Source organism: Sceloporus undulatus, chromosome 8 (assembly GCF_019175285.1).
Source record: "Sceloporus undulatus isolate JIND9_A2432 ecotype Alabama chromosome 8, SceUnd_v1.1, whole genome shotgun sequence".
NCBI classification, from domain to species: domain Eukaryota; kingdom Metazoa; phylum Chordata; class Lepidosauria; order Squamata; family Phrynosomatidae; genus Sceloporus; species Sceloporus undulatus.
In genome coordinates this window covers 35,715,905-35,735,927 of record NC_056529.1, presented here as the reverse complement: position 1 = coordinate 35,735,927, position 20,023 = coordinate 35,715,905, and the positions used below count along the sequence as shown (strand labels likewise).

The window sequence follows — 20,023 nt, the reverse complement described above, 5'->3', positions numbered from 1 at the left end:
GAGACTGGAGACTGATATTAGTCAGCAGCAGGACATAATAGCTAGTCAAAGAAAAAACCTCCAAAATAAAAAAAAAGTGTACCCTTGGTAAAGGAAATTCAAAGGGGCTCATGGAGATCAATTCCAGCATCTAGCACCATATAAAATCAAATAAGACTGATCTGACATGGAAGGGCTGAGAAGATCCATGAAGCCATCATGGCATTCTTGTAGTTGGCTGAGCTAGCAGAAGCATTGCCGCCCATCCTTTTAAACAGAAGACAGACTGCATTGTAAGTTTAATAAGATTTGAGAGAGGACGATCTTCTACAGTATTATTCTACTGACACTAAAGAGGGACTGTGATTATTAACTGAGGATTTAAGTTAAAGAGATTGTGACTAATTTGAGAAAGAAGAAGTTGGGAAATAAATTAATACACCTAATCAATTAACCAGGGAAAGAAATGATGTGAAAAAGTGAAGCTGAAATTAGCAAAGTGACTTTGAACTTTTAAACTGAAAGGGAATAAAAGATGTGTGAGAGAGATGGAGATGGTGAGATGCTGATTCGCCAGAGGAGGTGAAGGAGAAAAGTGATCATCAAAAGAAGGCTCCGAAAGAAGAACCAGAAGGGGAAGCTGAGGAGAACAGACGAAGCCAGACATATGAGACAGATGACAGTGAAGGAAGGACTGGGGCAGAGACAAAGTGGTTGGTAAAATATGGGATTGTTATATTTGAAGAGTTTAGCAACAGAATACGGTGGTATCAACTATCAGCAAGAAACAACTATATTGATAGAAATGAGACAGAAGAAGATATCTGATAATAAAGAGCCTATATGAACAACAAAATGAAGAGCTAATTTTGGAAACTAATTCCAGCACTAGCAGAATTTGTAGGACAAACCAAAGAAAGATTTATACCAAGGTGGTTTAAATCTTCAGAATTAACTTCTCAACAACAAAAAAAGAAGAATTTACCAAGCGTTATAGTAATATATTTTACAAGAGAGAGAATGGGAGACTGATTTATACCATTAAATTACGAAAAGGATATCATGATTGAGAGAAGAAGGGAATGTAATTTCTTAATGAGACACCTTATGAAGGGCATAAGATATAGATGGAATATCTTTTACGCACAACTAAAAAAGTTACAAAATAAATACAGCAGCGAAAGCTGAAGAATTTTTGAAAAAACATATAAAGGGTTTAGAAAGATTGTATGAAGAAGAAGCTGGAAAACAGCAACATGAATGTAAGAAAGATTCACAACATGAACAAGAAGTAGAGGCTGAAGACTCAGAGGAATAAGAAGAAAGTGACCCAGAGGGAGGACACCCAGATGACAAAGACCAACTGGAATATAGAGAATGGATTTGTTTTGGGATGCAGCATTTTCATTTTCTGATATTTTTCTATTTTTTATTGTAAGATATTGTATTATATGCACATCTGAGATTTATCTTATACTTCAAACTTTTACAGAACCCATGTCCTGAATCCAGAGCCTCTTTTCTTTCCAAAATCACATTTTGGTGGTTTGCAAGGTAAGAAAATATGCCACATGCTTCTTTGAAGGTATTAACGCAAGCTGGAAAAAAATTACTTTTTAAATAGAAATACAATCCATCTCCCCATAAAAAGAGTGTGACCAGTTAACCCCCTGTGGGCCTGCTGCTTTTTATGTTGTCTAGGTGCTTAGTGAGGATAACCAGCTCAAAGTCCACACTATTAATCTCCCTATATTGAGAGCTCTGATCCGAATTTGAACTGGGAAGCCTTTAAATCAAAGATAGGGAACATTGTTCGCTCACATAGGGGGCCAAAGGCAGTTTCACACAAGTTCTTGAGGATGTGTACATTTGAGTGGCAATCAGGGACAAAAGGGTGGAACAAAACATTGTCAAGACCATGTTGCACCCTGCTCTGGAAAAATGACATGGATGTGGTATTTTGTCCCTGCCTGCCACTCAAATGTACACATCCTCAAGAACTTTCTTGAAACTGCCTTTGGTCCCTTATGTTCCCAATCTTTAATTTAAAGGCTTTGAATAGAGGACACCTTCAAATAGAGGACTATAATCTGATCCATCTTGGAATTCGGTGGGATCATCTGGCCCTCCAGCTTTTGTTGGACTGCAACTGAGGCCAACATGGAGAATGTGGGTTATTTATTACTTTATTACTCCTCCCAGAGCCTCTGCAGAGCAGTTCCTGCTACAGAGAGGAGGAGGAGAGAGGTAGCTGGGAAGCCATTGTAAGTGGTGACTGTTTAATTTTTTTAACTCTAGGAAGAGTGTGCTTGTAGTCACATCTTCAGTGAGTCACATCTGTGAGTCACTCGGGGCGGAGCTAGCAGACTAGCTCTTTATTACTCCTCCCAGAGCCGCGCGCCGAAATTTTATTTCCATTTTTATTTCATCTTTTTTCATCTGAGGAAATCTACAGCAGAGGCAGAACTGACTGAGCTCACTGCCACAAATTGTTGAAACATCAGGGGCTTAACGTTGGTGTTTTATGGAGGATTTTTTTTTCAGGAGGAAGCCCACAGTCCTGTTCCAGTAATTTCCTAAGACTTTTCAGTATGGACACTGATGGAACCACGGCAGTCACCTGCAACACTTGTGGGATGTTTGTCTTCTTGCCTACAGAAGTGGAGAACTTCATATGCCCCAAGTGCAAATTGGTAGCTCTCTTGGAGGAGAAAGTGCAACAGTTGGAGTCCAGAGTAGCTACACTTCAGCATATTAGGGAGCAGGAGGATTTCCTGGACACAACAGAACTAACAATCCTGGACGAATACCACGCAGAGGAAGATGCTGGAGCCGAGGAGGTCACTTCACATACACAGGAGGCAGACAGCTGGAGGAATGTCACACAGAGAAGTAGGCCAAGAAGGGATTGTTTGGGAAGCTTGCAGCTAGAGAATCGATTCGAAGCTCTTTCCCTTATCAAGGAGGATGAAGAAGAGCAGCATGGACAGACTTCAGGGACAGAGCAGGCAAGCCTGAGAGTCCCACCCAAGGGAACAGCCACTGCTAACCCTCATAGGAGGCGTGTGGTCATAGTGGGGGACTCCTTGCTGAGAGGTACAGAAGCAGTGATTTGTAGGCCTGACAAGATGTCTCGAGAGGTGTGTTGTCTCCCAGGGGAAAAGATCCGTGATGTGACAGAGAGGCTGACAAGACTGGTCAAGCCTATGACCAATACCCCTTCCTTTTGGTCCACGTGGGAACCAACGATACTGCAAGACACAGCCTGCAGAACATCAAAAGGGATTACGAGGCGCTTGGTAGGAAGCTGAAAGGAATGGATGTACAGGTTGTCATCTCGTCTTTTCTGCCAGTTGAAGGGCACAGTCCAGGAAGGGATAAGAAAATAGTGGATGTGAACAACTGGCTTCGCAGATGGTGCCGCCGAGAACGATTTGGATTCTTTGATCATGGACTGCAGTTCCATGAGGAGGGACTTCTTGCAACGGGTGGGTTGCATCTCACGCCAGTTGGAAGAAATGTTTTTGCCAACAGTCTCAAGAACTTGATCAAGAGGGCTTTAAACTGAGTTCCGTGGGGAAGGGAGACAATATTAAGGAAGGCGAAAGGGATGGCGAAAATAGTCAAACAGACACAGAGGAAACAAGAAAAAAAGTGCAAGGACCCAACAGTAGGAGGCAAATAAACTTGCACAAGCAACAAGTAAATGGGACCCGTGGTCTGCGATGCCTCTACACTAATGCACAGAGCATGGGAAATAAGCAAGATGAACTTGAACTCCTAGTACAGCAAAGCAAATATGATATAATAGGCATCACTGAAACCTGGTGGGATGAGTCTCATGATTGCAATGTGGAAATAGAGGGGTATAATCTTTTTAAGAGAAATAGGCCAAACAGGAAAGGAGGAGGAATAGCATTATATGTCAGAGATATTTACACCAGTGAAGAGATCCAGGACATCAATCATGGAAGCCAGGTGGAGAGCATCTGGATAAGAATCAAAGGGGAGGGAAACAACAAGGATGTTACAGTGGGAGTCTACTACAGACCCCCAAGTCAGACTGAGGAATTGGATGATATCTTTCTAGAACAGATGACCACACAGTCAGAAAAGAAAGATGTAGTAGTGATAGGCGACTTTAACTACCCTGACATTTGCTGGAAGTCAAACTCAGCGAAATCCACAAGGTCTAGCAAATTCCTCACTTGCCTGGAAGACTATTTCATGGTCCAAAAGGTGGAAGAGGCAACAAGGGTGTCAGCTATTTTGGATCTGATCCTAACCAACAAGGATGACTTGGTTAATGGGGTGCAAGTGGTGGGATCTTTAGGTGGAAGTGACCATGTTCTCCTGGAGTTTGTTATACAATGGAAAGGAGAAGCCAGGCATAGTCAAACATGCATTCTAGACTTTAGGAGAGCGGATTTCAGTGAACTTAGAGAAGTATTGAGGGTGATCCCATGGTCAGAAATACTAAAAGGGAAGGGAGTTCAGGCCGGATGGGAGTTTCTCAAAAGAGAGATACTGAAGGCACAATTTCAAACAGTTCCAGTGAAAAAGAAAAATGGGAGGTGTCTCAAGAAACCAGGATGGATGACTAAGGAACGTTCAACTGAGCTGAGTTTGAAACGGAACATGTATAAGAAATGGAAAAAGGGGGAAATCACAAAAAAGGAATTCAAAGAAATAGCAGGCATGTGTAGGGGTAAAGTCAGAAAAGCTAAAGCGCAGAATGAACTCAGGCTTGCTAGAGAGGTTAAAAACAACAAAAAGGGCTTTTTTGGATATGTCTGCAGCAAAAGTAAGAAGAAGGAAACGGTAGGGCCACTGCGTCGAGAGGATGGCAAAATGTTAACAGGGGACAGAGAAAAGGCAGAATTACTCAACACCTTCTTTGCCTCAGTCTTCTCAGAAAAGGAAAAGGGTGCTCAACCTGAGGATAATGGAGCAGAGGACAGAATAGGGGAATTTCAGCATTGAGTAATTAAATAGATAGTAGAGGAACACCTTGTTAATCTAAATGAATTTAAGTCTCCGGGACCAGATGAACTCCATCCAAGGGTATTAAAAGAACTGGCAAATGTAATATCGGAGCCATTGGCAATAATCTTTGAAAACTCCTGGAAAACAGGAGAAGTCCCAGCAGACTGGCGGAGGGCAAACGTTGTCCCCATCTTCAAAAAGGGGAAAAAAGAGGATCCCAACAATTATCGTCCAGTTAGTCTGACATCAATCCCAAGAAAGATTCTAGAGCAGATAATTAAACAAAGAGTCTGTGAACATCTAGATGGCAATTCCATAATCACAAAAACTCAACATGGGTTTCAGAGAAACTAGTCATGCCAGACAAATCTAATCTCTTTCTTTGATAAAATTACCAGCTTGTTAGATGAAGGGAATGCTGTGGATATAGTATATCTTGATTTCAGTAAGGCCTTTGACAAAGTTCCCCATGACATTCTTGCAAACAAGCTTGTAAAATGTGGACTAGACAAAGTAACTGTTACATGGATTTGTAACTGGTTGACCGGCCGAACCCAAAGGGTGCTCAACAATGGCTCCTTTTCATCCTGGAGAGAAGTGACCAGTGTGAGACTTTGCGCAGAGAGATTGCTCTGACCAAAAATCCACAACAAACTTCAGGTAAATCAGAAAGTTTATTATAAAGATAAAGTTGAAGCATTCCTGGCCACGTCTTTGCTGAATCTGAGGAACTCCACATAGAGACCGCACTTTACAATTCCCCAGACCCTTCCCTTTGAGTTGGTTTCCCTTCGGTTCAGCCTTTGATGTAGAAGTTCTCCCTTTGTTCTTAAGGGGGAAAGGAAGGGGGGTTGTTGACTATTTGGTTCCTAGATCCTCTACCAAGGAGAGATCTAAGACTGTATGTATCTTTGGTATCAGTTACCCAACAACCCCTCATAAAACTGCCTTTCTGCAATACGTGACCATCCGGCCCATTCCTCATGGTGGCAGCCCCTATTCCCAAAATGACTGTCTATCTATATCTCCACTTCCTCTCTCTATATGCGTATGTATCTCTTCCCTATTTGTGTGTGAGAACCTATTCCCTGACCCCCCCACTCTGCGGTCTATCTATCTATCTCTCTATCTCTCTATCTCTCCAAACCTCATGGCAGAATGCACCTTGAATGACTGACTGAAGGTGGATTCTGACAACCAGTGGGGTCCCACAGGGCTCTGTCCTGGGCCCAGTGTTATTCAACATCTTTATCAATGACCTGGATGACAGAATTGGGAGCATACTTATCAAATTTGCAGATGACACCAAATTAGGAGGAATAGCTAATACCCTAGAGGACAGGATCAAGATTCAAAATGACCTAAATAGACTAGAAAGCTGGGCCAAAGCTAAAAAAATGAAATTCAACATGGAGAAATGTAAGGTATTGCACTTAGGGCAGAAAAATAAAATGCACAGATATAGGATGGGTGACACCTGGCTGAATGAAACTACGTGTGAAAGGGATCTAGGAGTCCAAGTAGACCACAAGTTGAACGTGAGTGAACAGTGTGATGCGGCAGCTAAAAAAGCCAATGCAATTTTAGGCTGCATCAATAAAAGTATAGTGTCTAGATCAAGAGAATAGTTCCACTGTATTCTGCTTTGGTCAGGCCCCACCTAGAATATTGTGTCCAGTTCTGGGCGCCACAATTCAGAAAGGACATTGAGAAACTGGAGCGTGTCCAAAGGAGGGCGACAAAAATGGTGAAGGGTCTGGAAACCATGCCCTATGAGGAAGGACTTAGGGAGCTGGGGAGGTTTAGCCTGGAGAAAAGAAGCTTAAGAGTTGATATGATAGCCATGTTTAAATATTTGAAGGGATGTCAAATTGAGGAGGGAACAAGCTTGTTTTCTTCTGCTCCAGAGAACAGAACCTGGAACAATGGATGCAAGCTACAGGCAAAGAGATTCCACCTCAACATTAGGAGGAACTTCCTGACAGTAAGGACTCTTCGACAGTGGAATGCCCTCCCTTTGAGGGTGATAGAGTCTCCTTCCTTGGAGGTCTTTAAACAGAGGCTGGATGGCCTTCTGTCAGGGATGCTTTGATTTGGATTTCCTGCATGGCAGGGGGTTGGACTGAATGGCCCTAGTGGTCTCTTCCAACTCTATGATTCTATGATTAAACAGAGAGTCTGTGAACATCTAGAAGGCCATGCCATAATCACAAAAAGTCAACATGGGTTTCAGAAAAACAAGTCAGGCCAGACAAATCTGATCTCTTTCTTTGATAAAATTACCAGCTTGGTAGATGAAGGGAATGCTGTGGATATAGTATATCTTGATTTCAGTAAGGCCTTTGACAAGGTTTCCCATGACATTCTTGCAAACAAACTTGTAAAATGTGGGCTAGACAAAGTAACTGTTACATGGATTTGTAATTGGTTGACTGGCCAAACCCAAAGGGTGCTCAATAATGGCTCCTTTTCATCCTGGAGAGAAGTGACCAGTGGGGTCCCACAGGGCTCTGTCCTGGGCCCAGTGCTATTCAACATCAGGGGTAGGCAACCTTTTTGAGCTGGAGGCCAGGTTGGTGTACCCCAGACAATGGCGGGGGACGAAGCCAAAAAATACATAATTAAATAATTAAATAATATAGGACAACATTTTCAAATGTAGGACACATTTTTAAAATGGAGGACATGTGAAAAATTTGATGCTTTTTAAAAAATGTTAATATAAATGCATGTTTCTTAGGCATGATCAAAATGGAGGACATTTGGGCATTATTCCTAGACAGATCACAGAAAGGTTCACATGGCTATGCATATTGAACATGTCAAGGTGGTCTCACAAGAAGTGATTTGCCCTCGGGTTCAACTGTTCTTCTCAGAAGTGTGTACTTGGTCAAGGGACTGTGTTTTTTCTTTACTGTGCATGAGTTTGTAAAAATCACAGCAACTTACATTGGCCGTGCCTCTGAAGCTGGCTCATATCAATATCACCATCACCATCACCATCCTCCTCCTCCTCTTCTTCTTCTTCCTCCTCCTTCTGCTCCTTCCTCCTCCTCCTCCTTTCTCCTTCCTCCTGCTCTTCCTTCCTTCCTCCCTCCTCATCCTCCTCCTCCCCGCGTGCCTGTGCGAGAGGCCAATAGCCCCCCCTTGCCCATTGCCAAAGGCCCCGTGGGGCCTTTGGCGGCGGCAATCGGTGGCAGAACTGAGCAGGGGCTGGTCCCAACGGCTCGGCGGGCCACAGGTTGCCGATCCCTGTTGAACATCTTTATCAATGACTTGGATGACAGAATTGGGAGCATACTTATCAAATTTGCAGATGACACCAAATTAGGAGGAGTAGCTAATACTCCAGGATCAAGATTCAAAATGACCTGAACGGACTAGAAAACGGGGCCAAAGCTAACAAAATGAAATTCAACACGGAGAAATGTAAGGTATTGCACTTAGGGCAGAAAAATAAAATGCACAGATATAGGATTGGGGACACCTGGCTGAATGAAACTACATGTGAAAGGGATCTAGGAGTCCAAGTAGACCACAAGTTGAACATGAGTCAACAGTGCGATGCAGCAGCTAAAAAGGCGAATGCAATTTTAGGCTGCATCAATAAAAGTATAGCGTCTAGATCAAGAGAAGTAATAGTGCCACTGTATTCTGCTCTGGTCCGGCCCCACCTGGAATATTGTGTCCAGTTCTGGGCACCACAATTCAAAAAGGACATTGAGAAACTGGCCATCTGTTGGGGATGCTTTGATTTGGATTTCCTGCATGGCAGGGGGTTGGACTGGATGGCCCGTGCGGTCTCTTGCAACTCTATGATTTTATGATTCCTTCAGCTCCCCCTCCTCCTCTTCCTCCTCCTCCTCCTCCTTCTGCTCCCCCTCCATCTCTTCCTCCTCCTCCTGCTGCTCCCCCCTCCTCCTCTTCCTTCTCCTCTTCCTCCTCTTCCTTCTTCTCCTCCCCCCTCCTCCATGCGCCATGCGGCCTGGGGGCGGGGCGGAGGAGGCAGAGGAGAATGAGGTGGGCAGCGTGGGGCCATGCCGGGAGGTGGGGAGGGTGGTGCGGGGCTGCGCAGGGAGGGTGGTGCGGGGCTTCCCCCTTTGCCTCCTCTGCCCCAGGCCGCGCGGCCCTCCTCTTCCTCCTCCGCGCAGTGGTGGAGGAGGAGGGCAGCGCGGTCAAGCGGTCGTGCGGCCCAGGAGGAGGTGGAGGAGAAGGTGGAGGAAGAGGCGGCAGTGGTAGTGGTGGTGGCGGCGGCAGCAGGTCCAGGCTGGGCCTGGTCCTGCCGCCTCTGTGAGCCGCCCGGGGGTTGCCGACCCCGTTCCCCAAAGTCAGACAGATACAAACTACATTGACACTCCAGACATATAATTTCATAAATGTATGTCCCACATACCCCACAACAGTGAAATGCACAATACTCATACATTCAGGTTTAGACCTAGTTGCTAGTACCTAATTAGAACAGACCCACAGAAACAAAACAATGGACTTCTTAAGTCACCATTTAGGAATTGATTCAGTGTGTCTATTCTGGCTGGCACTAGCAATTGAATATAGGCTTAGCTATTTGCTTCCCTGATGCTGCTTGTTTTACAGGATGATCTGGAAAGGATATTGGAAACCACTACAAACAGAAGACTTGTGGTCATTAGCGAAAGAAAACTCCTCTGAAGAGATTGTTACCAAGTTTGAAGATGCCTGGGAAAAGAATCATGCAAGAGCTGAGCAGTAAGTGCCTTTATGCATTAAAGCAAAGTGTAAAGAAGCATAGTTTTTTGTGGGTTTTTCAGGCTATGTGGCCATGTTCTAGCAGAGTTTCTTTCTGACATTTCGCCAGCATCTGTGGCTGGCATCTTCAGAGAATGCTTTGCCTGCAAAAATTGGGGGTATATATACTGTGTGAGCCTGGGAATGCAGGAGTGATTTGCATGTGTATTGTTCCGTGTTGATGACTGGCCTCAGCCTGGGAGGCTAATGCAAACAAGGATTAATGTCTGCTAATTGGTGATCAGTTATCTGCTGGGAAAGCCCCTGACTCTGAATGGTTTCACATTTGCTGAGTCCTTATTTTGCTATTCTTCAGGACTGGTAGCCAAACTTTATTTACTTTGAGGGTTTCTTCTTTCCTGTTGATATTATCCAGATGTTTGTGGATTTCAATGGCTTCCCTGTGCATCCTGACATGGTAGTGGTTGGCATGGTCCAGAACTTAAGTGTTTTCAAACAGTATTTTATGCCCAGGATGGTTTGTGGCATGTTCTGCTACTGCTGATTTTTCTGGCTGACCCAGTCTGCAGTCTCTCTCATGTTCCTTGATTCTTGTTTGCACACTGCGTTTGGTGGTCCCTATGTAGACTTGTCCACAGCTGCTGCATCCTTTACATTGTAAGGAAGCGATCCAGCTGCTAGTCCCATTTGGGATCTGGAAAAGCAAATGACTGTTGCGGGCCTCTCTGGAAACATATGGCTGGCCTTGGTTGTGAATAGGATGTTGTACAAGGTGAGCTTTTCATTAGATCCAGCAAAGCTCACCTTTGCAAAAGGAATGAAAAGCCACTTGATAGGATCCCAGTGCTAGCATCTCTGGAGAGGTTTACCTGGCACCAACCTGGAATTGGGAACGTAACTTTTTTTTTACATCACCGTCTGGAATCCTCTAACCATCAAAGCTGTAATCCAAAAAAGAGTAATTTTTCAGGGCTTGTGTCATGTTTATTATCATTTTAGCACAAACTATAACCATATTCAGTGTCAGTGTATTGATTTCCTAGTTTACCAAAGAGACTTCATCAGCATGAGAAGAATAAAGGGAACTGACGTATGTCTTTTCCTCAGGGTTTTTTAAAAATACAATTTAATTCTGTGGGCTATTTTATGTTGCCTTTATGATTCTATGGCTTTATTTTGGTAATAGCTCTGATCTGTGGCTGTGCAACCATATAAATATAGTAAAATCAAATAAAGTTCATTGTTTTTTACTTTATTGATCAGAATTTTGGAATTTATGAAACATAAACAAGAGCAAGGAAATAGACAAGAGGTTGATGAAACTCCCATCCTGCTTCAACAAGAAAATAGCAAAAGCAAACCATTGCTGAAAGCTTTCTGGAGTGTATTTGGGACATATTTTCTTCTTGGGACTCTCTGCTTAGTTATTGGTGATGTCTTCTTGTTTTTGGTTCCAAAGACATTAAGGTATGTGGGCACCCGAAAATATGTTTCTAAGCTGATACAGCAGATACTCAATGGTACACCATACAATTTTAAAAGTTGGAAGAGATGTTAGATGACATCTAATCAATCCCCCTTCTCAGCACCAGTGAGCACTCCATATTCTTCATGACAGCCGTTCAGATATTTGAAGGATGCTATGCTTTCTCCCCTTAACCTTTTTTCTCCAGACTGAACATTCTCCCCTAAGATTAACAATCATCTTAGTTACCTGTCTCTGGACACACACTAGTTTCTCAATGTTCTTCCTAACCTGTGGAGCCAGAATTTGTCACAGTGTTACAGATGTGCCTGCTATCCCTATTTACACTTATTTAGCCCCATTGGAGTTAAATATATTGGCATTTATGTCTGAGGCCCGAAACAGGCCAAAAGGTGCAGGGGCTTTAGGGGCATGGTGTGCAGACGACACATGCCCCTGATGTGGCTGGAAGCTGCTCTGAGGCCACCCAAGGCGGCCCAAAGTCACTGGAAAAAAGAGCACCCAAAAGCTCAGAGTGTGCTGTCTGGTCGCCATAGTTCCTGGCCAATTGGGGCTGGAGTGGCCAGAGGCTAGTCCAAGCCACCAGTCTGCTTCGCCTCTGAGTTATCATGCACCGATTTGTATTTAAAGTTCTGAAAAAAAATTCACCATTGCCCCAGTTTTAGTCAAGATAGTTAGTCTTAACACAGCAAAACACCTTCACAGTGTTGATCCTGCTGCTTGGCACCAATTATGTCTTCCCAAAGCAGTCTTCCCATCAGTGCTTAGAGATTATCTTCACCTCATAAATATTTGAAGACCCCTTGGTCTTAGTCACTTGCCCTACATCTACCCTTAATACACTTTCCTTTAAATGAATTAGAGTTGGGGTCCCCAATGTCCTCCTCTTAGATGTGTTTTATCTTTGGTAGTGTGTGAAGTTATTGTTATAAATTCACTCAGGACAATACTCTTCTGGAAACAAATAAACATTAACTTTATTTATAAGCGGGTGTTAAGATAATATCTTTTCAAGAATGTTTCACAGATTGTATGGTTACAGTAATCAGAGTACTTTAATAGATACAAATTATTTTTTCCAGTTCCTTTATTTAACTCTTTCAAGCCTAAATTGTTTCTTGCCTCTTTTAAACATCTTATCTTATACAGTGCGCCCACATCGTATGCGGGCGTGATATACACAGCTTTCAGCATATGCTGAAATCCACCCCGGAAGAAGCCATGGCGTGCCCTGGAAGAAGTAATGGGGTGTGTGCCTGTGGTGCCCATGCAGACCTCAGGCATGATGCCCATTATTTTTAATGGGACTCCACCATATGCAGGATTTCCCTTATTTGTGTGTGTGTGGGGTCCGGAATGGATCCCCCGTGTAAGGGAAGGGACCACTGTAGTATTAATCTTCTTCCCGTTTAACAGAACTATGAATTCCGTTAAGGTACACTGGCCTGAATTCCAATTGACAGCTCTCAGAACAGAACAGATCTGAGGTGCTGTGAACTGACACATTCTGTCCTGACTCTGACTGACTCACTACCCCCTTTTTATAGTCACTCCTCCCACAGCAGCCCCTTCTTTACAGCCAACTTGAGCCAAGATTGACTGTTGGGGAAATCAACTTTGCCTAGTGACTTGTCACAACAGAATTCCCAGATCAAGTGTCACAATAAACACATCACAGGTGGAGATTTGTGGCTCAGTTATTCCAAAGGAGCCTCTTCTCATCCTGAAAATGGGGAACCATGTTGCAACAATGCATGTTTCCCATTCCCAGTAAAACAAGATGTGAGGCCCCACAATTTATTTAGCCAAAATCTGACTCTTTCATTTTGGGATACTGGTCATAGGGATCTTGGATTTCTTGACCTTGCCCACCATTACTTTAGCCACTCTCCAGAGACAAGCTGGAAGATGTGGGCAGCATATATTAGAATGATGCATGTTCTATGATACATCCAAATTCAAGAGATCTGCATTATATGGATATTCAGATATGGCTGTAGTTGTAGTTGTTCAATTGACTATCTTTTCCTCTCCTTACAGTATTTTCCTAGATTTCATCACTGTTCCAGAATCTCCTTCTTGGAAAGGCTATCTCTGTGCTGCAGTGATGTTCCTCTTAGCTTGTCTCCGGACATTGTTTGAACAGCAGTACATGTACATGTGTCTTGTCTTGGGAGTGAGATTAAAAACAGCAATTACAGGCCTTATTTATCGGAAGGTAAACGTTGCACTTCATATACCTTTCTTGGTTTTATTTTTCTCCTTTTATCTCACTGCTGTTATGAATTAGATCCAGATCATTTCTAGAAAAAAGATCTCAAAGGAGCAATTGGAAAGGAAGAAAAAAGAGAGATATCAAAGGGTGAAATGTGGTTGAAGGAAAATCCCCATGATTTACCATGGGGACTTTTGCCAAATTGGGGAGTGTGTGTCCATGTGTATGTGCCTTCAAGTTGCCTGTTGATGTATGGTGATGCCATAAATTCTTCACAGAGTTTTCTTAGGCAAGGAACACTCAGAGGTGGCTTTCCAGTTTCTTCCTCCGAAATATAGCAAGAAAAGGACTATTAGACTATTTAGTAGGAACAAACAAAAAACAAGTAAGGAGAGAAATGTTAGGGGAGTGTGAAATTATGCATGGTGTGGAAAAAATAGATAAGGACAGATGAAACAAAGTACTCCTTCACACAGTCCATAGTTGAACTGTTGAATTAACTGCCATAAGTGGAGATATATGTGCTAGTTTCAATGGCTTTAAAAGAAGAATGAGAATTTTCTGGAGGTTGACCCACCCTTCAAAAAAATTATTGGTCAGGATGGGTAGTGGGTATATATCCATTCTCATTTCAGGGATAGTACTGTATGACTTTATACAGTATATATCACTTGCTCGGGAACACAAAACAGAGAGTGTATTTTCACTCATGCTCTGTTGGTAGACTTCCAATTAGCAACAGGTTGGCTGATGTGTGAACAGAATGATACACCAGGTAGGCCTTTGGTCAGAGCCAGCATGGCTCTCCTTTTCTTCTCAAATAACCTGGCTAGGGCAGAGACCTTGGTGGATTCTGTATCACATCAGATGGAGAAGAATAAGGTCAGGTCAAGCAGAATCACAGCAGTGCAAAGAACTGATAGTCAGGATCTTGGACACCATATTGCAGAAGATGCTTGTCAGTCTAACCCATTTGTGTGATTCGCAGAGACCACGAAGGAGGAGGACAGGTTGCTTACCTGTAACTGTATTTCTTCGAATAGTCATCTGTGAATACATGCAAATCCCACCTATCCTCCCCTCAATTGTGTCCTGCTCATTGCTAAGATGTTCTGTCGTTGCTATGCAGCGTACTTATGGAACTGGAGAAAGAGTGGGAACACTAGCGGCTTTATAAGGGTGGGCGAAGCTACTGCCAAAAGTTGCAACTAAAGTGTTGCCTAGTGATTTCAGTAGTTTCTGAAATTTACTGTGCAGGCACAGATAACCTGTTTGTGTGTATCTGCAGATAACCACTCGAGGAAATAGTTACAGGTAAGCAACCTGTCCTTCTCACGTAGCTGTAAGGGAATATCAACTATAGATAGTACTGTAATGTTGTTGTCTAGTCCTTGATGAGATTCTGGAGCCTGTCTGTTTTGCCTTTGGAAGACACAGTGCTGAATGATAAACTGTAGTTCAAAATATAAGGCTCCCCACAGCATTTTGATACTTTTTCCAGAATAAAATTGGGAGTGTTTGTTAATTCAGATTCCATGATTAATTCTGTGAGGATGGTGGTCACTGCCTTTTCCCTTTTCCAGGTAACTGTAAATGTAAAAGCTGTTTGGTCTGATTTTCTCTCTTATAGGTCTTAATTATGTCGAATGCAGCCAAGAAAGCAACAACAGTGGGTGAAATTGTGAACTTAGTGTCTGTCGACATGCAAAAACTAATGGACCTCATTATCTATTTTAATGGGATTTGGCTTGCCCCCATCCGAATTATCATCTGCTTTGTCTTTCTTTGGCAGGTAAAAAAGACAACCCATATTTTTCTTAAACAGAGACAGTACTTAAAGGGGAAATTGGAGAATATGGTCCCAGACCATAGTGCTGTGAGGGAGAAATCAGAAGCCCTTGTGGCTGGCACAAAGCAACAAGACACTGTGCATTGGCAGGTGGAGGGCAGGCAGAGCCAGAGACCATATAATGTCTGCTTGCCTCTTTGTGTGCCTCCATCCCATTGTTCCAGAACACCTGGACAGTGATGGACTTCACTGGTCTTTGCTGGCTACATTTTTAATGGCCATTCCTCCATAGGGACTTCCTCCCTGCTTTCTTATGGAGGGGGGTCAACCTAATTTCAGATTGATTAAATTATTTTGTATTGCATAACTTTCGGATTTGGGAGGGCCAGGTGGTGCTGAAATTTTGCTCTGTCACAGGCAGGTATCCCCCATGTGTTTTGGGACTGCGGGTCAGCAGTGGCCAGATTCACAGTCAGGACACTTCCTCTTCCTTCCCCACTTTCTAGGACTGGTTGGTTTACAAGGGCCTTACTTCAGAGTGGCGTGTGGAATCTATTTATTTATTTATTTACTTATTTATTTCATTATATCCTGCCTTTCTCCCCGGAGGGACCCAAGGCAGATAAAGCAAATTCAAAACAATTAAAATGGCTATATTCAATATAAAATCACATACAATATACACAAGTTAAAAACAAACTTTGGCGCGTTACAGACCACCCTTTGAGGCGGCCTGTAGGCGCTGCTTTCCCCGGTGTATTGGGGCCTCAGCTGCCACAATGGCAGCCTCCAAGGCCCCAATCCGCCGCTTTCCGGGCCGCGAGGAAGGGGCAAAAGGCCGCTTCCCTGTGGCCTGGAAAGGGGTGTCCTTGGGGCTTCAAGCCCCAAGGACACCCGGCAGCGGCAGGGAGGAGGAGAAAGGGGCCACTTGGCCCTTTTCTCCTCTGCGTCACTGGGCGCAGCCATCTAAAGGCTGCGCCCAGCGACGCAAATCTGGAAGGAGCTCCGAAACGGAGCTCCTTCCAGGGCCGTGGAAATGGCGCACTAAGCGCCCTCGCGCAGCCCCACTACGTAACAACTGCGCGCCTCGTTTGGAGGCGGTGTGGTCGTGATGTAGTCATGGCGGCGGCCATGTGGAATGGCCGCTGCCATTTTGTACGTGCTGAGCACGTACTAGGGTTGGGGGAGTGCGGAAGCGCCGCCACTTCCTAACCCTAGTACGTGCTCAGCACGTACTTTAAGGCCTGTCTGTAACGGGCCTAAAACTCCACCTAATTCTTTAAATAAAAGGTGATCCTTCTCCTGGTTGGCCACGTCTTCCAATTATTTTCGACATCTGCGGGTGGTGGATTTCCTGAGGCAGGTCCTTCGCTTACCCCATTCCCCGTTTGTTGTTGTTTTCCCAGCTTGTTTGCCATTGGTTGTGTTGTCCCCACCCCCTGTTTTCCTTGAAGATGCACAGCTATTTAAGCAGCCACTCAAAGCTGCACCTAGTCATGGGCCTCATTTTATTGTATTTTACTGCTGGCATGGTAATCTCTTCATGTGGCAGGGACTGTGCTCCCTTCCTCTCATAGTTTGTTTGCAGTGATTCCTACTTCTTCATGGTCTCTGTGCCTCACACAATAGGGTTTGTGCCTGCTCCCATTCGGAAGCTGAAAAGCTGAGCAGATTTGCAGGAGACCTTGCCCACTCCGGTGTACTCTTTGTTTGTTTGTTTTTGCATTCCTTTAGCTCCTGGGACCATCTGCTTTGATGGCAGTGATTGTTTTTTTATTTCTCTTGCCACTGAACTTTGTTATCTCCAAGAAGAGAACCCAATTCCAGGTATGCCTTACTGCCTACAAATTATCATCTAGTATTTAAGCAGCATGCAACGTTTTAAAACAGCCTGTTCGATTATTGGTCTACCTAGGAATATAGGAAACTGCCTTATGCCAAGGCAGACCATTTAGCTCAGATGACTCAGATAATTTACACTTCACCAAACCACAGGTTTCATGAGCTTGGTGTCTTCCAGATGTATCATATTATAGTTGATTGTGGTAATGTTTTAAATTGGTTGTTAGCTGCCTTGAAGTCCCTATATTGGGAGAAAGTAGTAGTAGTAGTAACATGTAACAGTAGTAGCAGGAGTGCTGTCTATACTGACCATTAGATTCTGAGAGCTGTAGTCCAAAAAATAATTTTTTCAGAGATTTGACTTTCTGTGGCAGCACTTGTTTCTTTTCCCAATCCTAAACAGAAATGCTGGGACCTTTTGTAGGCAAAGTACCATTACCAATAAGCTTTCATCCTTCCATTGCCATGGATGTCAGGCAGAGGTCTTACATGCTGGCATATGGGAGAATCATTTAAATGCCCAGAAAGTTTTCCCGTCTCTGTCCTTGGTCAGCATACTCAGCACAACTCAATTGGTACTGAGAGCCCTTTATCCAGAGATACCTGAGATTCAGCCTGGGACCCTCTGGATGCAGTACATAGACTTCATCATTGTATTCAAACAAAGTGACCCTTCTGTCAAAGTGTGGACTACATGGACCCCTGCAGACTGCATGGAAGGACATTTTATTGTTGTGACGTACTGCCATAAAATTACTTTTGGAGCAGCATGTTTTCCAATTATGATGGTGGTGGTGTTACAAGTTGGGTTGCTTTTCTCAGGAAGTTCAGATGAAACATAAGGACAATCGTGCAAAACTTACCAGTGCTATTCTCGGTGATATTAAAATCCTCAAGCTACATGGTTGGGAGAAGACGTTTGTGAGCAGAGTGTTGAGTATACGAACTCAAGAACTGCAAGCTCTCAAGATGTCTCAGTTTCTCTTCTCAGCATCTCTCACTTCTTTCCAATCATCAACATTTCTGGTGAGCACTTTTATCCAACCAAACAAATTGTGCCCTTAATATATTATTTGTCTCTTTTCATCTGTCTTCCCATTCTCCCTGTACAGATTTCATTCATCATGTTCACAGTCTATACGTTGGCAGATAAGGGAAACATTTTAAATGCCCAGAAAGCCTTTGTCTCTCTGGCTCTAATCAACATACTCAACACAGCCCATTCTTTTCTTCCATTTTCCATTAACTCTGTGGTACAGGTGAGTTACAAACTAACTTTCCACAAGGATATGTTGCACAACTATAACCAGGAATACTAGATGTGTGCACTTTTTTCCAGGCAAAAGTTTCCATAAACCGTTTAGCTGCTTTTCTTTCTCTTGAAGATCTGGATCAAACTAAAGCAGAGTCTGGTTCTTTAGATGGCAGTAAGTACTATCTATGAGGTGATTTCTTTCTGTATGTAGGATTCTTCCCTTTTTATCTTAAAAACAACAGATTAGTCGGTGAGAGGGGAGGAACCCATACAATAGGATTTCTCTCTCACTGCCCAGAGATAGGCAAGAACCACATGATATACTAGACTGAACCTAATTGGTGTTTAAGATGTCTTTGCTCAGTTTTGTCAGTTCTGTTCCTGTCTGTGTCAAGAACAGAGCTCCTTTCATTTGCTTCAGATTTTTACTTCTGTTTAGCATTCTTCAGCTCTTTATTTCTTTGTACTTCCTCTACTATCTGTTGTATTCATTCCAGTTTCTACTCCTCTTATTGTCCCGTCATGAAAAACATCCTGGCTTCAGTTAGCTGCTGTTACAATGAGACCGGAACCCAGATCTCCCTCAGACTCTCATCCTGAGTCTCTCCACTAACCTAAGTGTTTCTGCTATTAGATGTTTTCACTATCAATTCACTATTAATATTTTTGGTAGCATGTATGATGTTATCTATAAAAACAGTTCAGGCCACCTTTGTTGAATACAAAGAAAAGAACTTTATTTACATTCAAAGCTTATAACTGTATCTTTCTTAGAGGATGATACTTAAACTTGCATTACAGTATATGAATTACTTCAGTACAGTAGTTACAAATTTTATTACTTTATATCACTTGACTCTATGTACATTTCTTTCCTGTCTTGGTTCACACCTTCATTCCTCTTTCAGGCTCAAAGCCATTTCTACTTTTCACCTTTCTGGGGAGTTTATTCTACCCTCCCTTTGTCCTACCTTAACTGTGAAGATTTGTTCTGAGTTGGTAGAGAGGAGGAATCAACCCCCTCTCCTTATGGCTGTCTTAAGATGGTGGCAGGTATAGTCTAGTTCAAGTCATATCCTACTTTTGCTGATCCTAAGTCTATCATGGATCTTTCTGTGTGTAACTTGCCCAAGAACATCCAGTGGGTTTCTGTGGCTTTGCCATAGACTCCAAAGCCAAATGCTCAGACCCCTACAGCACACTGTTTCTCTATGGCCTAGAACTCTTGTGTATGTGAATACTTTTGCTTTCCTTCCTTTTCTTTGGATCTTTGTTTAACTTGGCTGGGATGCGAATTGACAAGACAGAGACATCCTAAGCACCAGTCCAGTTCAGTCTGTCTGATATCATATGGTTCTTGTTTGTCTTTGGGTGGTGAGCAAGAAAAACCGTATTGTGTGTATTGTCTATCAATCCAGAATTCACATCAGTGTCCATTGTGTCATTCTTGTATGTAGGATGGACAGTTGTTTGTGAGTCTAATATTTTACAGACACAACCCTCACTGTATGGTACCATGAGGTCAGGGTTGGGCTGCATTGAACTCTGATCTATTTTTGTGACTTCTGGACCCACACACCACAATGGGGGGGGGGGGGAGTGGTTCAAAAAGTTTAAATTGGAGAGCATAGCCTATGGCATATCCCAGTATGGTGTGGTTGAGGAATTCATTCCAGGACCCAACATTTTTTCTTTGTTTTAGGAGTTTCCTGTGGTGTAGTGTGTCTTCTTGTCATCTATAAT

The 20,023-nt window shown here is 43.2% G+C and overlaps 1 protein-coding gene across 9 annotated transcripts in view; it reads left to right on the top strand.

Annotated features, from left to right (window-relative positions):
- ABCC6 (ATP binding cassette subfamily C member 6) overlaps window positions 1–20,023 on the top strand; it is a 337,990-nt gene that overhangs the window by 290,755 nt on the left and 27,212 nt on the right. For 7 of the 9 annotated variants that reach the window (XR_006100480.1, XR_006100478.1, XR_006100479.1 and 4 more), the window contains 9 exons: window positions 1,472–1,533; window positions 9,562–9,693; window positions 10,957–11,160; window positions 13,220–13,397; window positions 15,025–15,186; window positions 16,918–17,010; window positions 17,848–18,051; window positions 18,138–18,284; window positions 18,365–18,452. Coding sequence is in view for 6 of the 9 variants with exons in the window: in XM_042437337.1 (XP_042293271.1) it covers window positions 1,472–1,533; window positions 9,562–9,693; window positions 10,957–11,160; window positions 13,220–13,397; window positions 15,025–15,186; window positions 16,918–17,010; window positions 17,848–18,051; window positions 18,138–18,284; window positions 18,365–18,452 (1,270 nt within the window). In the remaining 3 variants the exon portion in view is untranslated. Of the gene's footprint in view, window positions 1–1,471; window positions 1,534–5,449; window positions 5,626–9,561; window positions 9,694–10,956; window positions 11,161–13,219; window positions 13,398–15,024; window positions 15,187–16,917; window positions 17,011–17,847; window positions 18,052–18,137; window positions 18,285–18,364; window positions 18,453–20,023 lie in introns of those variants that run through there. The other 2 variants (XM_042437341.1, XM_042437342.1) reach the window with 2 other exon arrangements.